General features: G+C 43.9%; 2 protein-coding genes across 5 annotated transcripts in view; one reads left to right on the top strand and one right to left on the bottom strand.

Moving 5' to 3' along the window:
• Positions 1-1,639: 1,639 nt before the first annotated feature.
• Positions 1,640-10,348, top strand: PAQR3 (progestin and adipoQ receptor family member 3). Of its 4 annotated transcripts, XR_009965490.1 has the most exons (8): positions 1,640-1,889; positions 1,958-2,120; positions 3,009-3,164; positions 3,818-4,015; positions 5,293-5,383; positions 5,709-5,857; positions 6,441-6,669; positions 8,464-10,348. XR_009965490.1 is itself a non-coding variant. In XM_062622029.1 (7 exons), exons 1-6 carry the CDS (start codon positions 1,705-1,707, stop codon positions 5,849-5,851), a joined length of 936 nt encoding a protein of 311 aa, XP_062478013.1. In that variant the 5' UTR covers positions 1,640-1,704; the 3' UTR covers positions 5,852-5,857; positions 8,464-10,348. The 4 variants fall into 4 exon arrangements, 3 of the variants coding, with proteins under 3 accessions (XP_062478013.1, XP_062478012.1, XP_062478014.1); XM_062622029.1 differs by lacking the exon at positions 6,441-6,669; XM_062622028.1 differs by lacking the exon at positions 8,464-10,348 and having other exon boundaries at positions 6,441-6,932.
• A 2,786-nt stretch (positions 10,349-13,134) lies between these two features.
• Positions 13,135-23,549, bottom strand: part of BMP2K (BMP2 inducible kinase) — a 46,772-nt gene continuing 36,357 nt past the window's right edge. The window contains exon 15 of the mRNA XM_062622032.1: positions 13,135-14,599. Within this exon, the coding sequence (XP_062478016.1) occupies positions 13,170-14,599 (1,430 nt within the window). The 3' untranslated portion in view covers positions 13,135-13,169. The remainder of the gene's footprint in view (positions 14,600-23,549) is intronic.

The raw sequence follows: 23,549 nt of genomic DNA, 5'->3' as shown, positions 1-23,549 counted from the left end.
GCAGGTCTGCATGGGCAGGAGGTATACAGCTTTCAGAACACTGACTTTGAGAGATCTCAGTGCATGATTGATTAATAGATACATTTGAGAGGTGCTGTTGACCAAAACTAACTTAATTTGGGTAACCAAAGAGTGTAACATGGGTATTTGGGGGTGAGGAAGCACAGATGTTTGTACTGAACACCTGGTCTTTACTGTCACTCTTGATCACCCTGAATCTTTTCCTTCACAATACAAACCTCCCTTCCATGGGAAAACATTTCATACTTGTCACTCTGCCTTGGAGAAATGGTCTCACATGTTGTTTAATGAGACAAAAAACCGTCAAAGAATTCTGCATGACACATGGCTGAAGAGGAGGCACAGGTAGATGATTCCAACTCTGAAAACTAGAGCCAGACAACACCTAGTGAATTACTGCTGACTCTTTTTAAAATTAGGAAACAAAAAACCTGAAAGCAACTGACAACCAACCAATAACTTTACTTATTTAGGCCAAGCAAATCATAGAATCACAGACTATCACAGGTTTGGGTTGGAAGGGACCTTAAAGCTCATCCAGTTCCAACCCCTGCCATAGGAAGGGACACCTTCCACTAGAGCAGGCTGCTCCAAACCCTGTCCAACCTGGCCTTGAACACTGCCAGGGATGGGGCAGCCACAGCTTCTCTGAGCAACCTGTACCAGGGCCTCATTGGAAGAGTCTTCTTCGCTACTAAGATTTTTTTTTTTTTTGGTACTTCATAGAGTGTACAGACAAAACAAACCAACCAACCTAACAATTATTATCTTAATTAACCAGAGATTACATAATGTCTGAGTTTCACAATCTCTCATTCCCAATCAGAATCACAGAATCAACTAGGTTGGAAAAGACCTTTAAAATCATCAAGTCCAACCATTACCTCGGCACTGCCTAGGCCACCACTAAACCATGTCACCGAGGGCCTCATCTACACGGTTTGTGAACACTTCCAGGGACGGTGATTCCACCATTCCCGGGGCAGCCTGTTCCAACACCTGAACACCCACTCGGTGAAGAAATTGATCCTAATATCCAATCTGAACCTCCACTGGCACAGCTTGAGGCTGTTTTCTCCTGTCCTATTGCTTGTTCCTTGGGAAAAGAGACCGACCCTCACCTCACTGCAACCCCCTTTCATGTGGCTGTAGAGAGTGATAAGGTCCCCCCTGAGCCTTCTCTTCTCCAGAAGAGACAAGGCTCAGCGGGGACCTTTGAGACCATCTCCTTTAGACAACCTCCCATGACAGGACTGGCAGGAACGTACAGCGACCTTCCTATACAAAGCACACTACGAGAGCTGTAAAGGCCGCATCACCTGTACCCACAATGACTACCAAGCAGTGCTGTTACTTGCAGTACCTCCGCTCCGGGACAGGGGAGCCTGCGGCGGGAGGAGCCGGTGCCACGCAGCCCTGACGGGATCGGGACCCGAGGAGGTGGGGGGGTGTTGGCGTCCTGCCAACTGCCGCCGCACGTGCCCCGGAGAACAGCGCCCCCGCGTGCCAGCTGCCCGGCGCCGCGCACTGCCGATACAGCGCCGGCGCCGTCGCGGCGCTGTGACGTCATCGCTAGTCGCCGCGGCTGCTCCGCTGCCAGCGTCGCCCGGCTGGTGCCCCTGAGGTCCCGTCCCCGCGGAGGGGGGCCGGGAGCTTTAGGTCCCATCCGGTGCGGCGGGCAGGATGCACCAGAAGCTGCTGCGGAGCGCGCACTACATCGAGCTGGGGAGCTACCAGTATTGGCCGGTGCTGGTGCCCCGTGGCATACGCCTCTACACCTACGAGCAGATCCCCGTCTTCCTGAAGGACAACCCCTACATCACCGACGGCTACCGGGCCTACCTACCCTCCCGCCTCTGCCTCAAGAGGTGAGGATACACCCCCCGACCCGTCCCGTGCCCAGACCCCGGCTCACCCCCGTTGTGTCTCCTCACAGTCTCTTCATCCTCTCCAACGAGACCGTCAACATCTGGAGCCACCTGCTCGGCTTTGTCCTTTTCTTCACGCTGGGAATCTACGACCTGACGGCTGTGCTGCCGGCCGCTGGAGCCTCCCGGGAGGATTTCGTCATCTGCTCTGTCTGCCTCTTCTGCTTCCAGGTAGGGGCTGGGGAGAGCCATTGGCAAGAGGGCTCACAGCTACAGGTTGGGTGGAAAAGTGATTGAGAGCATCCTTGTGGACGACTTAGGGGTGTTGGTCAATGAGAAACTGAATACGAGTCGGCTTCAGTGTGCACTCGCAGCCCAGAAACCACCCATGTGTTGGTTCCTTCAAAAGGAGCTTGACCAGTAGATCAAAGGAGGTGATGCTGTGCTCCTGCTCTGCTCTCGTGAGACCCCATTTGTAGCACAGTGTAGAGTTCTGCTGTCCTCAACATAAGGACATGGAGCTGTTGGAACAAGTCCAGAGGAGGCCATGGGGATGATCAGGGGCTGGAGCGCCTCCTGTATGAAGACAGGCTGAGAAAATTGGGGCTGTTCAGCCTGGAGAAGCTGCACGGAGACCTCATAGCAACCTTCCCATATCTGAGGGAGGCCTGTAAGGATGCCAGAGAGGGACTTTTCATCAGGTACTGTAGTGAAAGGACAAGAGGTGATGGACTTAAACTGAAACAGGGGAAGTTCAGGATCTAAGTAAGAAGTTCTTTACTGCGAGGGTGGTGAGGCACTGGCACAGGTTGCCCAGAGAAGTGGTGAATGCTCCATCCCTGGCAGTGTTCAAGGCCAGGCTGGACAGAGCCTTGGGTGACATGGTCTAGTGTGAGACATCCCTGCCCATGGCAGGGGATTGTAACTAGATGATATTAAGGTCCTTTCCAACCCAAACCATTCTGCGATTACGGACAGGAACCATAATTGCCTACACCAGGTTGCACTGCAAAACGTGTAGGGGGTCAGTAGGATGCTCTAAAGTTCAGAGCTTAAACTTATTGTAGCCCCTGTTAATATTTAAGACATTAATGCATCCCTGTTTGAACCTTTGCCTAGGTGTGCATGCTCTGCTCAGTAGGATATCATCTTTTCTGTTGTCACCGCTCAGAGAAGACCAGCCGGCGATGGATGGCATTAGATTATGCAGGAATTTCCGTCGGGATCCTGGGCTGTTATGTATCAGGCGTCTTTTATGCATTTTACTGTAGTAATGTAAGTCTGAAGTGCTTGTTTAGTTCCTGTGGTCTCAGTGGCATAGCCTCCACACTGTAGGAAGTGGGTGAACGGTAGGCAGGAGGCAGTGATGGAAACCGAAGCCAGTTCCTTTCAGACAGAACTCCACAACCTGAAGTGATGTGCAAACTGAGATTTCCTTTCAAGGTGTCATTTCTATAAGCCTCAAGAAAATACCTGAATTCATATGAAGGCAGGGTACAGGTCCCAGGTCGTGTCTTTGTCACAGGCCTGAGACTGATGATGGGATGTGTCCCCATCACAAGTAATTCAAACATCATTTCCCGTTAGATAGCTTGCATGAGGCAGAAACAAGCTCATTTTCTCTTGATCTAATAGAAGACAAGTAAAACAGGTTCCCTGTTGAAGGCCTAGACTACATCCATGCCTGCAGCTGAAGGAGTCTGCCAAGGGAGAGGTGGGTTCTGACATATGTACCTGGGGGACAGAATCCTTTCCCCTCCCTGTCAGTCAATTCACAAGTCCATTCATTCAAACTCCTCTTGGTGCTCACAGCAGTGACAGGAGATTTGATATATCATTATATTTCATACTGTGAGCTTTCTACCCATAGTTTACTTTTACACCTGATGAGAAAACTCACAAACTTGCTTTTGTTTCTTTCTTCTCAGTACTGGCGTCAGGTATATTTAATCACTGTGCTGGCAATGGTCTTGGCAGTGTTTTTTGCTCAGATTCATCCCAGTTACCTCACACAACAGTGGCACAGACTTCGCTCCATCATCTTCTGCTCTGTGTCTGGATATGGAATCATTCCCACCATCCACTGGGTTTGGCTCAACGGCGGCATTGGTGCATCTGTTGTACAGGTAAAAGAGAAAAAGAGGGAAATAAGGTTCCCTTTTACCTTTTGCTTTTCCTTCAGTCCTCTTACACTTTGAAAAATGAGGGGGAAGCAGCACAGACTTCTTTCAGACCATCCAATCTAAATGCAATTACTTAGAAGTTTATTGAGAAGCAGTGAACAGGTTGAGTAGAATAGATCTGATGTAAAAGCGCACTGTGAGAAGGAAAAGTGGATGCAAGGGTGACTGGGCATATATGCCTGAAGAACTGAGCATACCCTGTGGGAACATTCTCCCTTGGCTCACCCCAGGGAGAGGGGCAGGATCTAAGAGCTGAATAGACTGTGGAGCCACCACGGCTCCAGAGGAGACAGGGGAACTGAGATACACTGATGGACTGAGTACTGACTTCCTCTTCTGTCGCCTAGGTTGGCAGCAAAAATCAGTATTTGCCTGTTCAGCTCTCTATCTCTTACACAGCCATCATTTCACATCACCATAAAGTAACCGAACTATTTTCCTGTTCTTGTTTTATTGCCACTTAGAATTATGCTCTGGGGAACAACCAGCACAGTGCCGCTGGAGACAGTAACTTATGCCCCAATATGAATACCCCTAAAATCATATTGCAGCTCCCCAGTGGACCTAACTGTCCTGAAAAAAAGATATTTTGTCAGAGTGAGTAGTAACTGTGCTTGGCAGTCCTGGGGTGAAGGTTTGACTAGATGATCTTAAAGGTCTTTTCCAACCTATTTGATTCTGTTTGTGTTCTGCTGGAGGGCTGTCACTGGGCCTCTGCTGGGGCTTAGCCTAGTCCAGAGCTACTCTTCAGCGTGGAAGAGCAACATTTATGAATATACGTAGTCTTTAGACAGGGCACTTGACACTGGCTTTTGCAAAACCAGATAAACTGTAGTTGTCCCCCCCACATCTTCCCCCATTTAGTGTCTCCTTGTATAGCAGAATCCCAACTGGTAAATGAGATCTTCCACTGAAGTCTCACTTATCCTGTGATAGCTCAGTGTACTGGAAGATGTCCTTTGACTGAGAGATGTCGTCTGCAGGCTGCAGAAATACCAAGTAGCTTATGTACTGAAGCAGAGAGGGCATAATAAAACAAGTTTCTTCCCATTCAGATTGTCTCGTACTTGGGCATTTGCTTTCCTCTTGGATTTTGTCTGTAGATAACATAGGCAGTAAAGTAAGATGCAATTTTGTCATGCCTTTTTCATTTGTAAGGACTTTATTTTTTGCTATTTTTACTTTCTACAAGAATAGGAGAGCTTCCTTTTCTTTTGCAGGAGTTTGCTCCGCGTGTAGTTGTCATGTACTTCATCGCTGCTGTAGCTTTTCTCTTCTATGTTTCCAAAGTTCCAGAAAGATACTTCCCAGGTAGGAAATTCTCTTCTGGATGGTTTTGGTTTTTTTCTGCAGTTTAGCTTCCTGCAGTGTCACAGTCCTTGCTATGAGTCCTCACCTTCTTGTGAGAGAACAGAGTGACCACATTCCCCATGAAGTGTTCTGTAGAGTAAAACACTGTGTGTACTTGCATCCAAAGGTGACCAACAACTTGGGATCAAGTTCGTTAGAGAAACTGCGGTGCTTCCCTGCAAGTGACCTGTGTAGTTGAGGTCTGGAGGAGACCGATTGCTAGTTGCATAGCATGAGTTATTGCCAAATGGAATGACTTGACCACTGCCCTTTCTCTTGCCCACAGGCCAGCTGAACTACCTCGGCTCAAGTCACCAAGTGTGGCATATCCTTGCGGTGGTGATGCTGTACTGGTGGCATCAGTCCACAGTGTACATCATGCAATACCGACACAGCCAGCCCTGTCCTGAGTATAGCCCAGGCTTGTGAGTGAAGGTACAGCGGCTCTCATACTACTGGGAATAGGGTTTTCTAACAAGCGTAGGGTTAAGTACTCTTGTCCCAAGTTTCAGTTAATCTCCCTCATTAGTTTCCCCAAAGGAAATGATGGCTGCTGTAGTACTTGTGGTAAAGAAAAAAGTGGTGATCTTGAGGCCAGGGCCTGCTCATTTCTACTGCTGTGTTACATGAGGCTGCAGTATCCTTGAACAGTCCTAGAGCAGACTGGACAGGGCTCTGCCAGATCCCTTTCAGCTCTGTTCCACAATGTAATAGCCTCAAACTGTCATTAGCCTTTGTTCCCAAGTAGTCTTGTCCTCAGGTTTTGTCAGGTTTTCAGTCTACTAAGTATTGAGCTGGATTTTTTGTTAATTGGGTAAGAGTTGATCAGTGGTGAATGCTCCATCTGTGGCAGTGCTCAAGACCAGGTTGCACAGTCTTGGGCAACACGGTTTAGTGTGAGGCATCCCTGCTCATGGCAGGGGGTTGGAACTAGATCATCTGAAGGTCCTTTCCAACCCAAACCATTCCGTGATTCCATATAGATGGTGACTGAACTTGGTTTCCCACTGTATTTCAGATGAAATTTCTGACTTTGAGGTCTGCACCTTACCTGCTGAGCTGTTACGAGGTGAAGCACTGAGGCAGTTCCTTTTCTGACTTCTGGACTGCTGCCTGGTTGCTGTTGGGTTATGGTGACGCTTGAAAAAACGAACAGCGTGGCCTGGGATCTGAGCTGCATTTCCTTCCTGTTCTGCATTCCAGTATAAAATAGGTCTTCCTGGAGTGTGACAATGGAAAGATGGGCTGTAAGACTCAGCATTTGTTCTGCTTGGGAGACAAAAACGACAGAACTGAGTGAAACCTGCTGAGCTCCCCAGCCCACAAACCCAGTACGGAGGTTTGGTTCAAGTGCATCATCAAGACACAGCTCCTGGCTGTGTGCGTGTAAGCCCACAGTAACTGGGGGGCTTGGTGCTGGATCTAAATCACAGTGGTACAGCGTGTTGCAACCACAGCATCTTTATCTGAATGACTTTCTTCAGCATTAGCACAGTAACATATTGAGTATCTCTTTTACTTCCTTGGACAAGCTCTTCTTTTTCTGGGAGATAAGATCAGGTGTTATCCACCACAGCCACCCCTTCCTTTCAGATCCTAAAACTTGCCAATATAGATAGTGCCATTAACTTCAAGAGATCTCTCTAGATCCCTCCAGCAATTTGGAATCAAGTGTTCTAAAGTACTTCAGGAGCAGTGCTAAACCTGTGTGCTCATCAGCAGAGTTGCTAAGAATTAAAGTTACATTTGTTTAATAGGCTGAAATAACACATCCCAAGTGGGGAACCTGCTGGGGATTCAAATCACTGTCTGTTGGCCTTTTACTGTGGGATGTGCAGTACTGTACTTGCAGAATCTGTTACCGAAAATAACTTGATTGCCATAAGCCTGCTGCAGTAAAAACGTTGCCTTTGGCTTTAGAATGTCCTGAAACCAACTCTTAGAAACTTTAGGGAGTTTATAACTTACAAACATTAGGGAAACACAGAATGCGGAGGTTATTAGTAGCTGTAGCATAATTAACCTGAGGGGTGCCATTTTTCCAACAGGATTGGAATTATTTGGATTTGGGGATTAGAATCAGCATTTTTAAGCGGCTTCTGTGTAGCAGTTGTACTTGTGTTCATAGTCCAGTTGAATAGTGGTAGCAAATGCTGATTCTTCACACAATCCAGCCAGTAGTCAGCACTAGCCCTGTGGAGAGTCCTTTGCTTGCCTCAAGGTGCTGTTACCATGTGGCTTGTTTAGGAGAAGAGCTGTTGGAAGGATGAGGTGGCATCAGCATGGCTGGTGTTGGAAAGCAGGAGATAACCTTGTTTCTGCTTTAATGCCAGGCAGAAACATTCTGGTCTGAGATTAAGTGTCCCAGCTGCCCTTGTTACCTGCAGGGTGGCCTTTGAGAGCATCTCAGCAAACTTCTCAGCTTTTGTGATCCTCTGACACCAGCCCTCTTAAAACACGCAGATATGGCCTGGCAGGATTTCAGACAAGCTCTCTTACTCCTGAGGCCAAAACACAGGGGAGTAAACCCTTAAGGCAACATGCTAAGAGCTCTGTAACACACGAGAAGCCCTTAATGCACTCTTGCCTTTGTCATTGCTGTTCCCTTCCCTTTAGGGAGGGATTTCCACCATGTTTTAGCTCACAGGGAGGGGAAGAGGGCTGCCTTGGTGCAGTGTCCTCCTCGGGGTAGACAGGCTGCTCTTGGGTCCACCAATGCTGCCTCTTCTCCAGCCTTCACCAGCCCAGCTCCCCCCAGCCTTCCCTGTCAGGGCTGTGCCAGTGACACGCAGAAAACTCATGAAATCTTACTGTCAGGCACCTGAAATCTAGTTAGGGGTGGAGAAGGCAGGACACCAACTTCTCTCCTGATGTGCTGGAGTGTAACGCCAACCATCTCTTAAGTTCAGTGGGTTGTTGTGGGGTTTTTCCAACTCCAGGAAAAAGTAGTGAGAACTGACTTTGCCTTTGAGAATCAGCTCCCTGACCTTGAGCCTTTCAGTGTAAACACTGTTTTTATTTATTTATTTTTAATTTGACAGCCAAGCGAGTTCTAAGTGCACTAATTACTACTGCTGAAGCCTGAGGAGGAACCGGCAAGTAGAAAAAACGATTTCCAATGTCATGTGAAAAAAAAAATAAATTTTAAGAACGTGTTTGTGTATTGAGAGCATACTGACTTGATAGTTCTAAGGTATTTTTATGTCAACTCTTACCTACTGTAGCAGTTTTCACTGGATCAGGAAACTGACTGCCAAGATATACATTTTTATTACCCTGAACTTTATCAAGCTGCATGATGGTCTTCTATGTATGTACTGAACCTGTAAATAAATTCCACTTCATTGGCCATTCCCTTGAAGTAACATCATTCTTGCATCTCACACAGCAGAGCCACAGATGCAAATTGCTCAACCACACAACATCTGTCACCTCCCCTGTGTTTTACAGACAGGTGGACCAGCTCTTGAATTCCCACAGCATGGAGGCACAGGGCGGGTGTTCCAACTGCACTACTCCAGCACTGCATGTAGTGTATTCTACTAGTGGTACAGTGTTTTGTAGGCATTAGCAAGTAATACTGAACCTAACGAATTGCAACTAGAATCTGATCAACAGGTTTTTAACAAGGTGGACAGAGAAAGCTGGCTGGGCAGCGAACTAAAAAAAGTACCTTAAAACATTTTTTGAAGAGTGACAGGATCCTGCAGCTACAAAAAGCAGAAGAAGCAGCACCGCTTACAGCAAGTGAATTACAGACTGAAGGTGAATACTTCTAACGAGATGTGAAAGTCACTGTTACCACATTTGTTTATTTGACAACTGCAAGTGTTTCATGACATACATCAGTTGCACAAAAAAAGTTAAAAGTTCTCTGTTTAGTGGTACACAAAAAAGCTTCAGAAACTTGAAATCTAACAAGAAGTGGAAGTGTAGTTCAGGAAAGTGCACTTAAAAGCTGAATGCCAGCAATTTAAAAACAGTTTTTATGCTCTTTTCATATTAGGTGATGCCTTAGTCACAAATTGAGCTACACACGCAATTTCTTTGCTTTTCCTTTTGAAATAAGCACTACGGAGCAGTAATGCAGCAGCCACCCTTCCGACTTCTTTTTCCTCTTGGTGCTTTCACTCCTGATCACTCCCTCAAGTCACACAGAAGTGATTGTGGCTGCTGTTACTAAAAACACAGCTACTTCAAGAGATACAGGACGTGTGCGAATATGTGTATGTTTTATATATACTTTTCATATATAAAAATACACAATATAGTATAAAAAAAACTCCAGATAAACTCTTATTCTCACAGTAGCAAATATATCAACTTATTTTCACAGTACTTGGTTTTTCTAAGTTTGAACACCCCGAATAATGAGAATTTCCATCCCCCCAACATGGTATTCATGGTGATGCGGGTCAGTCAAAGCCATTGCACACATCTGGCAGCATGGGACAGTCTGCAGGGAAACACTACTACCTTTTCTTTCCAAAACCACAATCATTAAGGACTTCTTCGTATCTTTCAATCGAATCTCTCTCAAGCAGCTGATTCTAAAAGGCCTGGGGTTCAGTCATTCAATGTGCTGAAAGGAGAGCTATAAAAATCAGTAAGTGGTGTCAGCTGGAAGGGAAGGGTCAGCTACTTACCTTGCCATTCTTGTCTTCACAGGTATGTGAAGGCTTCATATGGTATGTGTCTAGTGCAGCAAGGTCTTGCCTATACTAAAGGTAAGGTCACAAGCACAGAAACAAAGGCTGAAGGATATTGTGTTCCCTGACAGGACCACATTTGACCAGTGGATCTTGGCTGAAATTCAACCCAAACTTGGGTTTAGCTGTGTATAAACAATACATACCCTACAAAATCAACTTCGCCAGGTATGTTGATCTCTTTTCAGCCACAAGAAAGGATACAGTAATTTAAACTCTAGAAATAAAACTTATTTATGCAAAAACCTGTTTCATAACTAGAATTTGCAGAACAAGGTTTATTAAGGCCATTAGAAAGCAAGTCTCATCAGCCACAACTTGCATGTTTTTGAAAAACTTGCCAGTTTTAAGAGCAACTCCGGTTTGCAGTTCGCTTTTACCTCACCTCTAGTTTCTGCTGACATCCTCACTTTCCTGTGCTGGAACACAACCTCTGCCAAAACCCAAACCAACCAGCCACGCGAGGAAAACCTGCAGCATACCTCAGCCTGAAGTCTCAGGGTGAGCAGACAAAAACCAAACACATTTCCTACTCTTCATTCACATAGACATTAAGGCCCACACTAAACCTTTTCCCTGGGTGTCCTTTTGGGCAGTGGAGCTACATCTCAGCCCCACACACACTGTTCCCTTCCTCTGTCTCCAAGTTCAGGGCCTCCTTAGCCATTTGCTTTTCCACCAGGGAAAGCTCCATTTAAAAACCAGGGGTCAGTTGCCTGTTGTATTCTTATCTTTTTTTTTTCTCCCATCTGCTCCATTTGTCATATCACTCTGTTCCAACAGCTATCTAGGCAGAGAAGGAACAGCTCCAAAGGAAACTGTAGGAAAGCAGTTCATAAGCACACAGAGAACAGAAAACAAGGAAAATCAGAGTTAACCTGAGTATCAGAAATTGCTACAAAACTTGGCCTGTGCTTCTTACAGCCTTTGGCACCAAACAGGCAGGTGAGAACAGCAGTAGTAAAGCCTAGGACACTCCTGTGCAAATGGAGTTGAAATATTTCTACTCATAACCTCTTAAGAGCTTAACTTCTAAGCCTGAACAAGGCAGCCTTCAAGCACAACTGAAATATTTCATATCAACCCTGTGAGAACACAAAACCAAGGAGGATGAAGGTAATGAAGACCTACAGATACAGACGAGATACCTTCCAGTTCCAGGATCAGAGGAAGCAATCTCACATATATTCAAGGGAGCATTTTAAGAAACCAACCCCCAAAGGAGACAAATGACTTGCTCCTATGTGTTGTTTTCAACAAATATTGTCAGGGATCTACCCCTACCATCACACATCTCAGGACACCTGGATAACTCACAGGAGACTCTCTAGAAAAATCAAGTACAACCCTAAATATTTCACTGTGAAAGGCAGGGTGGGGGATGACATGGGAATGCACTACCACAAACACTTATGTCCTCTGTATATAAACATCCAGTTATCCACTCATCAGCATTCAGCGGAGCAGGACATAAAGTTGAGTCGAGCAGAGGAACCATCTCCTTCCACTTCCTCTGTAGAACTGCCATGGAATAAAGGCAGACAAATGGACTGTTCGAGTCACACGTGCTTGGCACAACTTGCAGGGTAGCAGAGAAAAAGCCATTGCACCTACACACAGCACCCACTTCAACAGCATGGTAACAACTTGTCCTCAACACGGCTGTTCACATCACCTTCCCCTCACCTATGGGTAACACATGCTCCCAGCACCAGGTGTCTGGTGAAGCAGGATGGGGTCCTGCCTGTAAGGCTTTGTGGTGTGAAATGCAGTGCACTGGTCCAGCTGCCTCCTGTTTCTGCTCCCAGAGTTGGGGGCAGAGAGTTTCTTCAAAGCTCAGTGCATTTAGCAAAACTTTCTTAGAAAACATGCTTAAGTACAGCAACAGATTCATTAGAACTTAAAAGAAATTAGTCCTTTCATAAAATTGTTTTAAAAAAGCCAACTGATTTGAACCAATACACGTTTTCTTGGCAATAAAAATCTGAGAGGAAAAGGTGTTTTCAGACACAAATCCGAATTTGTAATCAAATAAATCTGATGGTTGCATCTCACAACTGTACAAGTCATCTGATAAAGTCCGTATGTGCCAAATGACGTCCGGTGTATACCAGCCTCAGCGCACTGAGTAGTCTCCAAAATGCTGCAAACACTGGCTGCATCCCTGCTGATTTACTCCCCCACATTCAGGCTTTTCATCTCACAAAGAGATATTCTATGTATCTTCAGTTTTAACTCTACACTTCCAGTTGGCTATTTTACATTAACAGCACTTAACTGTAAAATACAAATAAAAATTGAACATTTAGGCACAGGAAAAAAAAAAAATCTGCCTTTCATCTCTGCAGCTGCATAGGTGTTTGCTAGGGCCTGAGCCATAGCCATGCTCTGGAACTCTGGGCCACAGGCCCTTGAGGACGTGACTTCTTGATTTTCATGATTAATAAAGCTAGTTTTCTTTTAAGAATCGGAGACTTGACTGCTTCCAGGAAATCAAGCTGGATTTTGGTTCTCAGGTCTACTGCGACCAAGACGTGAAGCACCACAGTGGTAACCTACCTGTACATACAGAAAAGGTTGGTTGTGTGATCTCTGCCTGACCCCTTCCCCTCCACCCCAGCATATCACAGAGGATTGAAAAGGCAACACAAAAGTGCAGAATAACAGTATGTCCCAGGGCCCAGTCACAGACAATGTCTGTCTTATTCATATCCAATTTCTCTTTTCATTCCAGGAGCCATCTGCCACAACAAAATGATGCTCCTGGATCAGTTTTAATTTAAAAAAAAAAAAAAACAAAACCAAAAACACACACACAAAAAAAACACAAAAAAACACCAAATAAAACCAAACCAAAAAAAAAAAAAATTCAGAATTTGCCATTGTTTCAAGTTTCACTGTACAAGCTGTCCCTGCCTCCTTGAACTTGAACAAACTGTACAACACAGGTCCCTGTAACAGATAAATTACTCCACTAATTAAAACCTCTAGTAAGTAACTCGGAGAGGCAGAGCAGGGGAGAAACCCATTGGAAGCATTTACTGTTTGGAAGGAAATGGAGCTGCTCCAAAGGGATCTAACTCGAGTGCCTGTTGCTGCTGGCTCTGCGCACTCTGCACAACCAGTTCTATGAAGGGTACTGCACCAAAGTCATCTGTTTTCAGCCCCTCACCACCATGAATGGCTCTGTGCAAGGAACTCTGCCTTGGTCTGCCAGCCACTACCACTGCTCCATGATCCCCAGAGCCATCACCAAAACCTTGGTGCTGGGGATGCCGCAGCAAGTCTGGTGGATGGAAGGGTTTGGCTCCGAAAGGATCCAGCAGACTTTCATCTGCCTGCAGAGGGTTGGCTCGATCTTTGCCATCAGTCAATGCAACGCTGATGTTCTCTTTGGAGTCTGAGATGGTCAGGAATTCATTGCTGCTCTGTGAGTCCCTGCGACCAGCTTTCTTGTGCCTGCGGGCTCTCTCGGGGGTGCGGTAGCTGGGTTTCAGAGCCTTCTTCGTGGTGGTTGGGGTGCCATGGTGCCGCTTCCCATTGTTCTTTGAGACCTCCTGTTTCATTCGCCTTTGGCGGGAAGAAAGTTTCTGCAGGTTACGCTGCTGTTTCATCTTCTGCTGCTGACTCCCTGTGATCTCATCAAAAGGAACCAGCCCAAACAGGTCCTCTCTACTCCCACCAGTCTTGGGGAGAAGGGAAGGCTGAAATGGGGTGCAGCCAAAAATATCAAGGCTCCGTGGAGAGGTGGGAGAGAGCAGAGGCTCAGTTCCTGCCACATGGCCATCTTGCCGAGACACCTTTTTGCTGAAGGGGGCTTTTGTGAAAACATCAAAGTCATCCTGCTCTTGGCTCAGGCTGGGAAAAGCTGCCTGAGAAGAGACATCTTTGTCCATTTCTCTTGCCTGGGGCTGCAGAGTAAAGAAGGGCACTGCCCCAAACACATCAAATTCTTGGCCAGGGCTCACCGGGATTACAGTACTTTGCACCTCAGACAAGGACATATGCATTGAAGTGGGTTCTTTGATTTCACCACTGCTAATACCATCTCTGAACCTACCACTCAGGAGCTCTTCCACAGACTTTTGCTTAGTACGACCAGAATCAGAGTCAGAACTTTGCTTTTCTTCCTCCTCTTCCTCCACCTCTTCCTCAGAGTCCATGAGGAGAGGTCGGTGGCCTAAATTCTCCAGTTCTGTATCATTGTCATCATTGAAGTCTCCATTCTCTCCCTGCAACACTTCTTCATCCTCCTGTTCTTCTTCTTCCTCACTGCTCTTGGGAGAAGGAGGATCAGATTCGAAATCACTCTCTGACTCATCGCCACCTTTTGTCACTTGTCCCTCTGCAGTCTTCCTCCCTGGCTGGGGATCTCTAAAAGCATGGCTCAGCTTTCCAGCCTTGGTTGGCATCCCTAAGTTATTTCCTTGATTACCAGCCGAGTTATCAGCTGGTTTTCTAGGGGAACCTGCAGGTCAAAGAGAAACACAAAACACAACTTGAAATACACTCAAAGTCAGTACTTGTTCCACACACTCCACAGCCACACATACAGAGCAAACACCTATTCTGTGCTGAGAGAAATGAGCTAAAACCCATATCTAACATTTGAAACAATAGTGAAAACTATTAAGGTGCCTTTTCAAGAGATCCTTCAAGACTGACCCACAGCGCCAAGCTTTTTACCATACAGTCAGGTAAGTGAGGCAATACTGACATACTCAATGCAGCTTCAAACCCTTAGTGACACTGAACCTCCACAATTAGCCCCTTCTAACTTCTAGTGTAGCAATCTAAGCAAAAAAAAGACAAAAAAAAGCAAAGACAAAAACAAAAACCCTACTGCTTTAACTTCAGTTTGAGAGCAGAGTGTTCTTGTTTGTTTCTGAACAGGATCTGTCAGCCCAGTTTCTCTACAGGAAGGGAATTTATTTATTTTACTCTGACACTTTTATCTCCTTTTTTTTTTATATACATATAGTAAATAATTATCTGAAAACTAGAGCTAAAAGAACAATTCACTGATGACTTTTGAAGGGTGGTTGACTTAGAAATACTTTGCACCAACTGACAAAACAGTGAGCAAGACCATGCAGAGCATGCATATGGCACTCAGACTCAGGCAAAACAAGTTCTTCCCTATGTTGGGGCCCTGCTGCTGCACAAAGATATTTTCAGGAGTGTTAACTGTCAGGTTTTTATTTGAAGAGAAGGAAGAAACACTTGGTTTTCGATGGGGAAAGCATATTTGCTCCTGAGATGTATGTTTCTGTAGCACACAGATCACAAGGCAGCCACACAACTTTCTGAAGGCATAACTGAAGAACCAGCTAGGTTGGAAAACACCTTTAAGATCATTAAGTCCAACCTTTGCCCCAGCACTGCCAAGGCCAGTAAACCATGTCACTGAGAGCCTCACCTACACGGTTTGAGAACACTTCCAGGGACAGTGATTCCACCATTCCCTGGGCAGCCTGTTCCAATGCCTGACCACCCTCTCAGTAAAGAAATTGTTCCTAATCTCCAGTCTAAACCTCTCCTGGTGCAGCTTGAGGCCATTTCCTCTTGTCCTACCATTTGTTACTTGGGATAAGAGACCAACCCCACCTCACTACGACCTCCTTTCAGGTAGGTGAACAATTAATGCTAGTAACAGCAATGATAATTGACGTCTCTGCACTCAAATTTTCAGTAGTTTCTCTGGATCCTTGAAGCAAGACGGTATTATAGTCACTCCAGGCTGAGTATTATGTGGGCCCCAACCTTCAGCTGGGAACCAGAACAACAGCAAAACCAATTGTATTTCCACAGCCTATGCTTGCCTGACAAGTGCACCAAGTTCATGGTGATCCAGCTAGGAACAGCCACGTACCAACACGCTGCACCAAATGGTACAGTCCGAGTTCTGGGTACTTACTTCTTACACCTCTCCTACCTGACATAAACCTGAGGCACGGGTTGCTCCTCATTAGAGCAGTTACTAACAAGCTCTGCCCACAGCACAGCACTACACTGCTGACCCTCTCACCTATCCAAAATTAAAACAGCTTGGAAAAACAACTACTGAAATGTAATCCATTCCATGTGTTCATAGGATTGAAAAAGCTGGGAATGGATGTGTACACCAGTTATTTCCCTGAAACAAATCCTCAGCCAGAATCCAGCTCTTACTCTCTTGTTCTTACAACATCCAACATAATTTCTCAAGTAATTTCTGCTTTCACAAGAAAATTAATAGGCAAGTTCCTGGCCAAGTCAGATTATTTCTTTATATGCTCCAGTTTAGACCAGAATACTAGGTTTTACAGGAAGTATTTTTTCCTTTTTTAAAGGAATTAACAGCTGATTTCTTCATCCAGTCACCATTCTGCTCTGTTGCAATTACACTTAAAATAAAAACTGCTCAGCAGTATATTTTATGTATGGATTTAAAAACAAGATGACCAGAATGACTAAAACCATCCAGTGATTAAGGCTTTGAGTTGTTTCTTCTTTGTTTCTGGTGTCAGATTGCTTCTTATCTACTGTAATTTTACACACTACAAATTTGCTTTACCCACTAAATTAGAACCTGGATTATTTGGCTGCTTACTTTAGATTTCCCTAAGGTACAGCCTTCACATTGCACTCTATAACCCTCTAGCTTCCAAACCCTGCTGTTCCCAATATTTACTGAGATGCTAACGTTAACATAAAAGCAATTAGATTTAAAAGGAGAAGAAAAAGGAAGTATTTCTAGGCTAGATGTTAACATTACTTAGGCAAAAAGACCCCCAAGCCTTTTCTGTAGGGCCATATCCACAAGTCTGCACTCCCAAGCAATGATTAGACCTTTGTATGTAATACGTATGCAGAAAACAAGTTTTGATTTTCTTTTAAACAAGAACTGAATTAGAGTATACCTAATAGACCTGACTTCCTAAAAGGTTTAAATATTTTTCAGTTGCTGTCACAGTCATGTTCACTGGAAAACAAACTGCAAAGAACAAGGCAAAACCCCAACTACCAAGAGCTGCTGACTTAACTGAACAAGTGATTCAAGCCACAGGATGTTTAGCTCACAGTAGCAGATCTCTCTGGACAGAACACAGATCAAGCAGGACTTGACAGCACATGTCAAAACCCTTAAAGCGGTTCCCAAAACATACACAATGTACTCATACTGACACAAAAGCCACTGCAACAGGTCTTTATAGACACACCTAGAACTGTCATTACTGACAATATGCAGCAAAAGATTCAGGGAATCAGTCATGCAGACAGCCTAGTTTTTAAGGAATCTATATTAGTATCCTGTATTTCCTCTCTTAAGTCTACTACTGTATCTAGGAAACTGGGATGAAGACAGGAACTATTCATTGAGCAATCCCCCTTGCTGGAGATTCCTGTTCTATAGTAGACACAGAGCCTGTGTATTCGTAAATGTTTGTTCCTACGCATGAGAAAAAGTCTTCTCAAGTATCCCCATTCTAAAGCCACTTTGAGATATTGCAAGGATATTGATTTTTCCAGCCACCACATCTCATCCACAATGAATTTGGTTTAGTCCCAGTAACAGGGAGAAAACAGCAGCAAACTGGTATCCAAACAAAACAAAACAACACTATCCTGTGCTAAGCTATAGGTTTTAAACCTATGACAATAATTGCCTTTTCCAGACCACCATTCCCCCTCTTCTAAAGAAGTTAGCAAACTACACAAACACAGAGAACACTACAAATAGAAACAATGCTCCAAAAGGAAAAAGGTCTCCAATGACTATTTAATGCTCTGACCAAGTAGATGTCAAAAATGAAGCATTCTGTCAGGTAGATTTCATGCCATCTTCTATACCTTATCAGATGCAGTGCCTGTTTATAGAACCACAGACTGGTGATTTGGGTGGGAAAGGACCTCAAGATCATCTAGTTCCAACCCCCTACCCATGGACAGGGATGCCTCATACTAGACCATGTCACTCAAGGCTCTGCCCAACCTGGCCTTGAACACTGCCATGGATGTATATGTTCAGATACGTATTTATAGAAAAATGCTACGGAATGTTGAGTAACATCTGTTTGTAATGTGCTGTTCAGATTGCTACACTTCTAATCAGGTTTATATGCCCTAGGAGACAATTGTTCTTTGCCCAAATGCGAGCCAGGTGGAACATCTTTAATCATATAAGATGATCCCAATCTTCAAGGAAATTTTCTCTTCTGATGTTCTTTTTCGAGACATCCGATTATAAGGGGATGAATTCCCTTGAACAACTGCAGTAATTACATGCCTTCTGCTGGTTCATCATTTTAGGGCATTGGAGGGGGGTGGCGAGGAGCTTTAAGCTTCCTTGGAATTGGTAACATACTGCCACCATCACTGCACAACAATTTGCCACATGTCAGGCCCAAGGATTACAGACCTGCTGCAACTAAATCTGCACTGTTGTTCTGACAGCAGCCAGAGCAGCAGCTGCTGAATAGTGTAGTGGTTAGGCCATTCAAGGCCACATGGCAGCTAAGTCCCTGCTTACCACCTTTATTTTCAAGAACAAAAAGGAGTGAATAAAATAGCTATTGCTTAGATATTCTTTCAAATAATTAGTCTACAGCTTGAAGAGTGTTACACAACAGAAGTGAATGGTGATCATGATTGTCCTAAGATATGAAACAAAGAAAGAAATAATCATTTTGGAGTGACAAAGCACCACTGCCCTAGGCGAAGCCCACACAGATTTTGTCTTCTGATGTGTGAGTAAGTTCGAGTTACTTCTGAAATGCTAGCTAGAAAAGCTTAAGTCTAAAAATTATCTGCCTGAACCAGCAGTCAGCAAATAGTATGAATACTTGAAACCATAGCCAAGGAGAGGTTATGAAATAACATACACAGCATTTTCATTGAGCAGTATTTTCATTCATATTGATATGAACTTACTTTTAATTTTCAAGTTACCTACATCTGGGACATTGTACAACAGCCACATCAAGTTGCAGGTCTGGGCATCTTTTAATAAGCAGCTCTAGTACATAAATACCCAAATTAAACATGAGCTGATGACATGAGCTGGTTTAGTGTTGCACAGGAAAAGGCCTTCAACAAGCCTTTCCATTTCTTCTGTTCTCACGTTTACAGTTTCTTCCTCAACTGTAATGAGTTGTACTTCAGTTAAAGTTCTGTCAGGCAGATTTCATGCCATCTTCTATACCTCATCTGATGCAGAGCCTGTTCACAGAATCACAGACTGGTTCAGGCTGGAAAGGGCCTTACTCCAAAAGTCATGGCACAGAAATTTGCAGCAGTGGTTTGAAACGGAGTTAGAAGTAGTACATGAAAAAGTAACCACATGATTACTTGTCAGCCATGTTTCTTCATGCCAGAACAACACACTTCCCTGGTCTAACAGTGAATGCTCACAATCAGCTACTGCAGCAGAGTCCTTTCAAGGCCATGTTGTGGCCAAGTCCCCAGCCAGTTTCCATTGTTCTACCACAGTCCATGCAGCTGCCAGTAGCAGATTACATATCACACCACAGAAGTGCTCTTATTCCAAGACAGAAACCAAGATCATATGAAGACACAATCAAGTCTTCGAGTGCAGGAAGCCTGGAAGTCCCAAAGAAGCTGCTACAGAACTAAATTTACTTTTTATCCCCAGTCTCTGCACAGCAAACATGCATGCAGTGACAGGGAAGGGGTTACCTTACCTTCCACTGTTAGAAAAAACAGTGGAAACTATTAGTGTAAGCTAACATAAGATGGCAAAAGGCCACTGAGTACCACCCAGCAAAGTATATTACACTGATGACATTTCCTTCTTCTAATTTGAAAACAGCAGAAAATTTGTCTTCAGAGTTTCTGAAACTCAATGTTAACAAAGGATGTTACAACACAGCTGGTTAACACAAACTTGCATCAAAAGCTTCCATTCCAAAATGCTGACCACAGGAGCCAGTTCTTCCAGTGTCACCATCTAGTTTTTCAGGCATTCAAGAAACAGATCTTGTTTTCCACATGTTTGGTTCCTGTCCTCAAGGCTCCACTAACTTGCTACTCAGCTGTGTTTTCTTTTTCTCAATGTGTTTGCAGGGTTACTTTCATTTCTACCAGACTGAGCACTGGAATTCTCTCTCAAGCCAATTTTCATTTCCAGCTATTTCAAGTTCTAAGTCATTACTATTTTCCACATTTACGCATAAAATAGTGTGTATAGCGAGTTTACATGCAGTCCTTGTGAAAACACTTTTATTAGTATATACACCGCAAGTGGCTAACAGTAAGTGCTTCTACACGATCAACTGTTTTCCAATATGAGGAACCCAATAGTATGCTAATTCATTTCCCACCACTGCCCTCTGCACAGCACATCAAGTGACACAGCTATCATTTCTGGCTTTACAAGAACAGGCACAGACACTGGTCCATCCTTAGTCCATCCAGCTCAAGGTTCTCCTTCCCAGTGAACCTTGCAGCAGCAGTGGCCTGAAATGCCCTCTCAGCTCCACAGGGAAACTCCCAAGGGCTCACCACTTGCAGCATCCCACATTTCTTTCCAGCGATGATAAAAGGTTTCAAACGTCACCCTCTGCATCTCCCTTGCATCACCTTCCCGGAGACACATGTAAGAGTTACCTGCTAGCACGTTGCTAGACTACCAGCACTTCATGTGAAGTTAAGTCAAAAGATGATACACCACCTCCTTCTTCTTGCTGCTGTCTCACTCAGATGACAGAAATTAGTTTTGTATTTAACTGCTTTTAGCAGAGAACCCTTAGGCCTAAGAAACAAAATAAGTACTCTAGATGACTCTAAGCTACATTCCCATAACAACATTTATGAACCCGAGACCCATGCTGCACAGCAAAAATAACCAAAGCAGAAAGACCAGAGTTCCAGCTCCAAGGTTGGTAATACAGTAGAACACTTCTTCAATAGAAACTGTCATCGTTTTAATGAAGCAGAATTTTCTTATTATTATGAATACTCCGTATTGGTAACACCAATCATCACAATTCAAGCAGTCAAGATTCAGTACAGTTAAATCTGGGTGAGTAATGATAATGCTTTGTTATCTGCATCGTTAGCAAGGAGGTGAAACTTCTGCTCAGACTAGATCAGGACAGGCTCTCACCCAAAGACCAGAATTGTGCTCAAGATATTAAACCTCTGTTCCACTTCCTATTCAGGCCCATCCCCCTGACACCCTGAGTAAGGTACACATGCAGCTTACTTCTCAGTTAAATCTTTTATTATCACAAGGAACAAACCAGAAAGAACATATTATACAAAGACGTGAAGTACAAGAAGAAATATTAAATCTTAGGGACATTTGCCAAGTTTGTCCTAGACAGCCTTCAACTAGAAATAAAATATGTCTAAGTCAACACTGCTCCCTTTTTCTTCCTTGTCTTACAACAGCTCATTGCAAGACATTTTGAAGAATTCTGTGGGGAAAACAAACCAGCTTTTAACAGACAGATCTTCAGATTTGAACATTTTTCAAATCTGATTTGGTTGCTAAGTGTAATTCGCTGTTAACACAATTAAAAATCCCTTCCTTGAAATCAAGCCAGTATGTACACTTAAACTCTAGTTCCAAAGTCAGCAGAAAAAAGGCTATTGAAAAACATACCTTTTTTTCCCCCTCCAGTAAAAGAGCTAACAATTCACGAGCAACTCAACATTTTCCAAGAAGTCTTCTTTTCAGGCATAACTCAATTGGTTTTTTTCCTTGTTTCCTGAAAAGGCATCTCCCCTTGGTTTTTAGTATGTCAAGAATTAAAATTTGGATTCCAAGTAACAAAAATAAAACATGCAACATGCTACAGTGTAGCCACTCATTTACAATATAAACTATATTGTAACTATCTGAAAAACAGCAATGAGCAATAAGACTTAAAGCAAGGAATGAAACCAAATCATCCCATGACACATGGTTATGAATACTCACAACAGGAGACTAAGTCACCATCTCAGATTAATTATAACTATTACTGTTCCTTTGGCATGTAATTTAGGCTCACTTATACAATAAAGCAACCTCTTAATAAAGACTCCTGGGTAAAACCCTTTCAAACTAGAAACTGCACCAACAGAGCAAACATTCTTTCACTTCAGAACTGCTTTCACATTGTACTGAACTACTGAATATCAAGAAGACAAAACGCAAACTTTTCCTTTATGAACAAACAGAAGAAAAGGAGAAACTGGAATGGAGTAACATACTAACTAGAATCAATTCAAGTCTTCCTAACAACAGGAGCAGACACGGATGCAGAGGTATTTTCACAAATTACCTTGCAGAATACAACAGTGTTATCCTATTCACTCTTCACAAGAAGACTTGTGAGCATTAAGCAGCCCTAGTACATGACCTTCAGGAATGCAAGATGAAAGCAAAAGGAAATAGAGAGGCTAACTTAGGTTGACCTAAAGTGATTTATTTTAAGGCGTGTTATCTGAGCTTTTGAACTTCCACTAGAAGAGTTTTTACGAGTCATGTTAAGGCACCTTTATCACACAAGCACTCTCAGCAAAACTTAGGAAGAGTCTAAGTGGCTCCGTAAGTTACTGAAGTTCCTTCTACCATTTAACTGTCATGTAGGCTTGAGTCTGCCACAAGTACCAGTCTGCTACAGGTATCAAAAGCAATTACTGAAGGGTCGACCAAGCAAATGTTAAAACTGGCAATGAAACTGCAGGATGAGGCATGGTTGCATGTTCACAGACAACATTCACACACCGTGTTATTTTTACTTCCATCCCTGGCCAAACCAAAGCTGAGCTGAAATACAGTAATAAATCCCCCTCTCCCCTCAAAATATAGATCACAAAATAATTTGTTTAGACTCGATATGGACAGAAACTATACATTAAATGCAGCAGAAGCTTTACAGTCTTAGCTTAGCTGGAGAACTGAACTTGAGTTGAAAGCAGACTACAGGGAAATAACAAGATTTGGTCTTGGTAAGTAACTTGCTTTTAGCAAAAGCACTTCTAGCTCTATGCAAGTGATTCATGCTGCACTGGTCCAATGTAAATGCACTGTGCAGACTACCTCGTCTGTACACTGTACATGTACCAGGAGCTGGGGGTGCAGAAGTGGGTTTTTGAGATAATCAACATTATTAAAAAAATATTCAACTCATTTACTGTCATAAGGCAGCATCATTCTTTGGTCATTTAACTGGATGTAAATACTTCAACAGATACATACATATGACTGCATATATATGAGGTAGTGATGTTACAGATGTAACTTGCCTGGGTGAGTAATGAAAGGAACAGAACCAAAGGGATCTTCAGGAGGATTTTTCTGTGGAACAGAATGTGGCTCCACATTCTTATCTGAAGATGCTGTCCTGTCCTGTCCTGGCTGCTGCCTGCCTGTAAAATAAAACAAAAACAAAACAGAACAAAACATAAAATAAAAATGGCAGGTC

This window comes from Pezoporus occidentalis, unplaced genomic scaffold (assembly GCF_034315485.1).
Source record: "Pezoporus occidentalis ecotype Australia unplaced genomic scaffold, CSIRO_AGI_Poc_V1 ctg238, whole genome shotgun sequence".
Lineage (NCBI taxonomy): Eukaryota > Metazoa > Chordata > Aves > Psittaciformes > Psittacidae > Pezoporus > Pezoporus occidentalis.
Note: the sequence above shows the minus strand (reverse complement) of the source record. Positions and strands in the feature narration are given on the sequence as shown.

Coding starts and splice junctions, on each gene's coding strand:
- PAQR3 (XM_062622029.1), top strand. CDS start 1,705: ATGCACCAGAAGCTGCTGCGGAGCGCGCACTACATCGAGCTGGGGAGC. Junction 2,121..3,008: donor TCTGCCTCTTCTGCTTCCAG/GTAGGGGCTGGG, acceptor ACCTTTGCCTAG/GTGTGCATGCTCTGCTCAGT. Junction 4,016..5,292: donor TTGGTGCATCTGTTGTACAG/GTAAAAGAGAAA, acceptor TTTCTTTTGCAG/GAGTTTGCTCCGCGTGTAGT.